General features: G+C 37.5%; 1 protein-coding gene across 1 annotated transcript; it reads left to right on the forward strand.

Moving 5' to 3' along the window:
- The first annotated feature begins 1,815 nt into the window (after positions 1–1,815).
- On the forward strand, positions 1,816–3,509 carry LOC143171916 (syncytin-2-like). The gene has a single exon (XM_076361097.1). The coding sequence runs from the start codon at positions 1,908–1,910 to the stop codon at positions 2,862–2,864; it is 957 nt and encodes a 318-aa protein (XP_076217212.1). The 5' UTR covers positions 1,816–1,907; the 3' UTR covers positions 2,865–3,509.
- The last annotated feature ends 901 nt before the right edge of the window (positions 3,510–4,410 follow it).

Here is a 4,410-nt window from a genome sequence, read left to right on the forward strand (position 1 = left end):
AAATATCAGGCATTGTTGGCTGAACAAGACGACGTCAAAATAATTGTAACTAACATTGTGAACCCAGCCTCTTTCCTCAGCGGAGTGTCAGAAGTACCCTTGGAACATGATTGCATGGAAACAATAGAAGCTGTTTACTCTAGTCGACCCGATTTACGTGAAACTCCGCTAGAGGAAGCGGATGAAGAATTATTTACAGACGGGAGCTGTTTTGTGAAAGAAGGACGACGGTTCGCCGGGTATGCTGTAACTACAACAGACCAGGTAAAAGAATCGGGTCCTTTACCTTCTAGTACTTCTGCCCAAAAGGCTGAAATTATAGCGTTGACAAGAGCTTTGAAATTAACCAAAGGTAAGCGAGTAAACATTTGGACTGATTCAAAATATGCCTTTGGAGTAATTCATGCTCACGGAGCTATTTGGAAAGAGAGAGGACTTTTAACTTCCCAGGGGCAAAAGATAAAACATGCATCAGAGATTCTGGATCTTCTAGAGGCCATAAAATTACCTCGGGAAGTTGCTGTTATGCATTGCAAAGGACACCAAAAGGGAGAAACTAAATTTGAAAAAGGAAATCGATTAGCTGACACAGAAGCTCGCATTGCAGCAGAAAGAAAAATGGTTGAAGGGCTAACTTTGATCCCTGACGGTAATGCCCAAACAATAACTACATCAAGTCTTCCCCAATATGGAAAGGAAGACCACAAACTAATTCACGACTTAAAAGGTAAAAAAGATGCTAATGGATGGGCTTGGACCCCGGAAGGAAAAATAATAGTTCCTTCTAAAATTATTTGGGGTTTAGTAAAATTAGAACATGCTAAGACACATTGGGGTGTGGACCCCACTTATAAGTCAATAAGTAAATATTGGATTGGAAAAGATTTATATACCAAAATTCAACAAGTTATACAACAATGTGAGATTTGTGCTAAAAATAATCCTAAAACAGGTGACAAAGTACGAATAGGGGTCATTGGTAAAGGAAATTACCCAGGACAAGTTTGGCAGATAGATTTTTCGGAATTACCCAGAAAAGGGGGGTTTCGATATTTATTAGTTCTAGTAGACACTTTTTCAGGATGGCCAGAGGCACGTCCGTGTAGAACCAATAAGTCTAGAGAAGTGATAAAATTCATGCTCACTGAATTAATTCCTCGGTTTGGATTACCGGAAACAATATCTTCAGATCGGGGACCACATTTTTGTGCCCAAATAGTGCAAAAGATCAGTCATATCTTAGAAATTGATTGGCAGCTGCATACTCCCTATAGACCTCAAGCGAGTGGTCAAGTGGAGAAAATGAATCACTTACTGAAACTACAATTAGCTAAAATTAGTCAGGAAGCTAATTTAACATGGCCACAATCCCTACCAATGGCATTATTAAGACTAAGAACTAAACCTAGAAATAAGGAAAACTTGAGTCCTTTTGAAATATTATATGGGAGACCTTATCAACATACCTTTTCAGGAGAAGATCTAAGACAAGTAGGAGAAAGTTATTGGTATGAATATTTGAGAGAATTACATCAACAGATGAGAAAAATTTCTAAACAAGTATTGGGAACTCGAGCTCGTGGATTAGATGGACCTCTACATAGTTTTGAACCAGGAGATTATGTTTTAATCAAAACTATTTCAGGTGATCCTTTAGAGCAAAAATGGAAAGGACCCTTCCAAGTATTACTGGCTACTAATACAGCTATTAAGGTGCGAGAAAAGAAATCTTGGCCCTATGGAAAGCCGAATCAACTGGACCAACTTCATTGCAGTTATTTCGGTAATTGTACAAATTGATCAAATACAGGGCGGTTGGAAAGAAAATACTCACCTATCTTTGGTACAACAAGTGACTGAATTAGTTAATCGAAGCGATTGTTGGGTATGTACTCATATCCCCGAACATGGGAAAAAAAGGAATATCATTAATCGGAATTCCAATTCCTTCTAACGTGTCTTGGACAAAATTATGGATAAATACCTCTTGGGATTCGGGGATAGATGCGAAACAAATAAGTATAACAACTCCGGCCCCTCAGGATTCTTACTACACTTGTGTTCAACGATGTAATCCACCTACTGGTATGGGAAAATTATATTGTAGTGATACGGTATATGTAGGAAATCAGACAGCATGTAATAAGACAATAAATATAGGTGTCAATAGTGAGGTGAACAATTCTACCAAATGGCCTGTCCCTGAAGGAAAAGGATGGTATTGGATATGTAATGATACTGCTAGAAAAACGTTACCTGAAAATTGGAAAGGAACTTGCACCTTAGGAGTAGTTATTCCCAATATGACAATACATACTCGATTAGATAAGGGATTTTTGAGAAGCCCATTAAGACGACTTAAACGAAACAATCCTTTAATTGAGAAACCTACCGCTTTTCATGGTTTTGTAAGATGGTTTTTGCCATGGTTAGGAGTGAGTGAAATTGAGAAAGCACTAGTAAATATTTCGTCTGTTGTAGAAAAATTGGAAAATGCCACTATGGACGCAATCCAAGCGCAACAAGAAGAGCTTAAGAGTCTGTCCAAAGTAGTATTACAAAACAGAATGGCTTTGGATATCCTCCTAGCTGCTCAAGGAGGAGTTTGTATAATGATCAATACTAGTTGTTGCACATATGTTGACCAGAGTGGTCGGGTTTCCACAGACTTGCAGGTAATTTGGGATCAGACTAAAATACTGCATCAGGTTACACAGGATGACACCTCCTGGAGTTTTGAAGAACTCTGGAATAAATTAACATCGTGGTTACCAAATCTTGCTTGGTTGAAGAACCTTTTTATAACCATAATTTTAATCTCATGGTTTATAAGAAAGCAATTAATGAAATCATATAAGATGTAGTAAAAGAATTTACTCATGATACAGAAAAAGGGGGGACTGATGGAGGACAAGAGAAATATATTTAGACAAATAATTAGACAATTATTGTGAACCAGGTGTTTACGTAAATCATTACTCTGTCATGTATATGTAGATAATTTGTGTTACATTTATATTCTGTCATGTGTTTGATAAAGAGCAGATGTTTGTGCATACCAATTAATCCTGACCCTCTAAAGATAAAGAACCCTGACCTTCTGAAGATAGAAGACACAGGAACTATAAAAACAGTTTGTTGTAAGGTGGATAATGAGACGGTCTGATAAGCGTAAAGGACCTTCAAGCTGTCAGCAATATATTCAAAGATCAGCGAAACCTGGCGCCAACTAGGTGAAAGGGGACGAGGAAGACTATGAGCCTTCACTGGAACGACCCCGGCCCAGAATTATTTGGGAGATCTGCGCAGATGCAACTAATTAGCAACTAATTAGCATGAGGAGTGAGGATAGGCGTGGTTAGATAATGAATATGTATAGGTGTTATTAGAATATTCATTACTCAATTGTATAAATGAGATGTAACTTTTGTTGTGGGCATGCACGATAGGTGGAGAGATCCCCCGTGCATCCAGCGCGCTGCAAATAAAGAATATACTACTTGGACAAATTCGTGAATCATCTACACCACCTGCACGGGACAAGCACATACCGATTACACGAGCAATAGTAACTGATTAGTCCACCCTGTAACATGAGTGATTTGATTAGGCTGCACAACTCTATTGTAACATATATAAACCCTGCTTTCCTCTGTATCGGGGTCCTCCATGTGTTAGGCTGGAGCAATGCTATGTGCATAGCTAACATGAGAGAATAAATTCCCTTGGTAATTCTATGCTAAGCATCTTTATCTCCCTCCTTGGCTGGCAAAGAACTGACTTTTACATAAGACAGAACTGTCTTATAAGCTTCCAGCTAGACAGCCTGACCTATACCACCAACATGTTACCACTGAGTAACTATGGCACCATTCACAAAAGTTTATGAAATCAATAGGAGTTATGTGCCAAATAATTATACAGATCTAGCTCCAGATTGCCATTGCTTTCTGAGCTCTAACCAGTCTGTATGAGTCAGAAAGTTTGAGGTTTATCTAGTATGTTTTATCCAAAGTTTCTAAAAGTTATTAATTTTAGTATTTAGTAATTACTGTTTTAAAAAAAACAGGAAACTGGGATTCATATCAGCTTTTATTTGATCCATGTGAGTAAAAGACATACAGCTGAACTATGAAAGATTTGGTGATAAAGAAGAATAATTTGAAAATACAGTGGCATACATTGATTTGGCTTTATCTGGTAAAATCCTGAAAGATAGGTTGTATGTTTGATTTTTAAATCTCAAAGTAACCACAGTGCCTCATTTACTAAATCCTTAAGAAATACTTGAAATTAGGAATATACAGCAGTACTTATTTTATTTTATGTTGTGTTTCTGCATTTTTTAAAGCAGTACACCTCACTAATATAATGTATTTCTTTTGGCATTTGGTTCAGGCCTTTAACATG

The sequence above is a fragment of the Aptenodytes patagonicus genome, chromosome W (assembly GCF_965638725.1).
Source record: "Aptenodytes patagonicus chromosome W, bAptPat1.pri.cur, whole genome shotgun sequence".
In the NCBI taxonomy this organism is placed as follows: domain Eukaryota; kingdom Metazoa; phylum Chordata; class Aves; order Sphenisciformes; family Spheniscidae; genus Aptenodytes; species Aptenodytes patagonicus.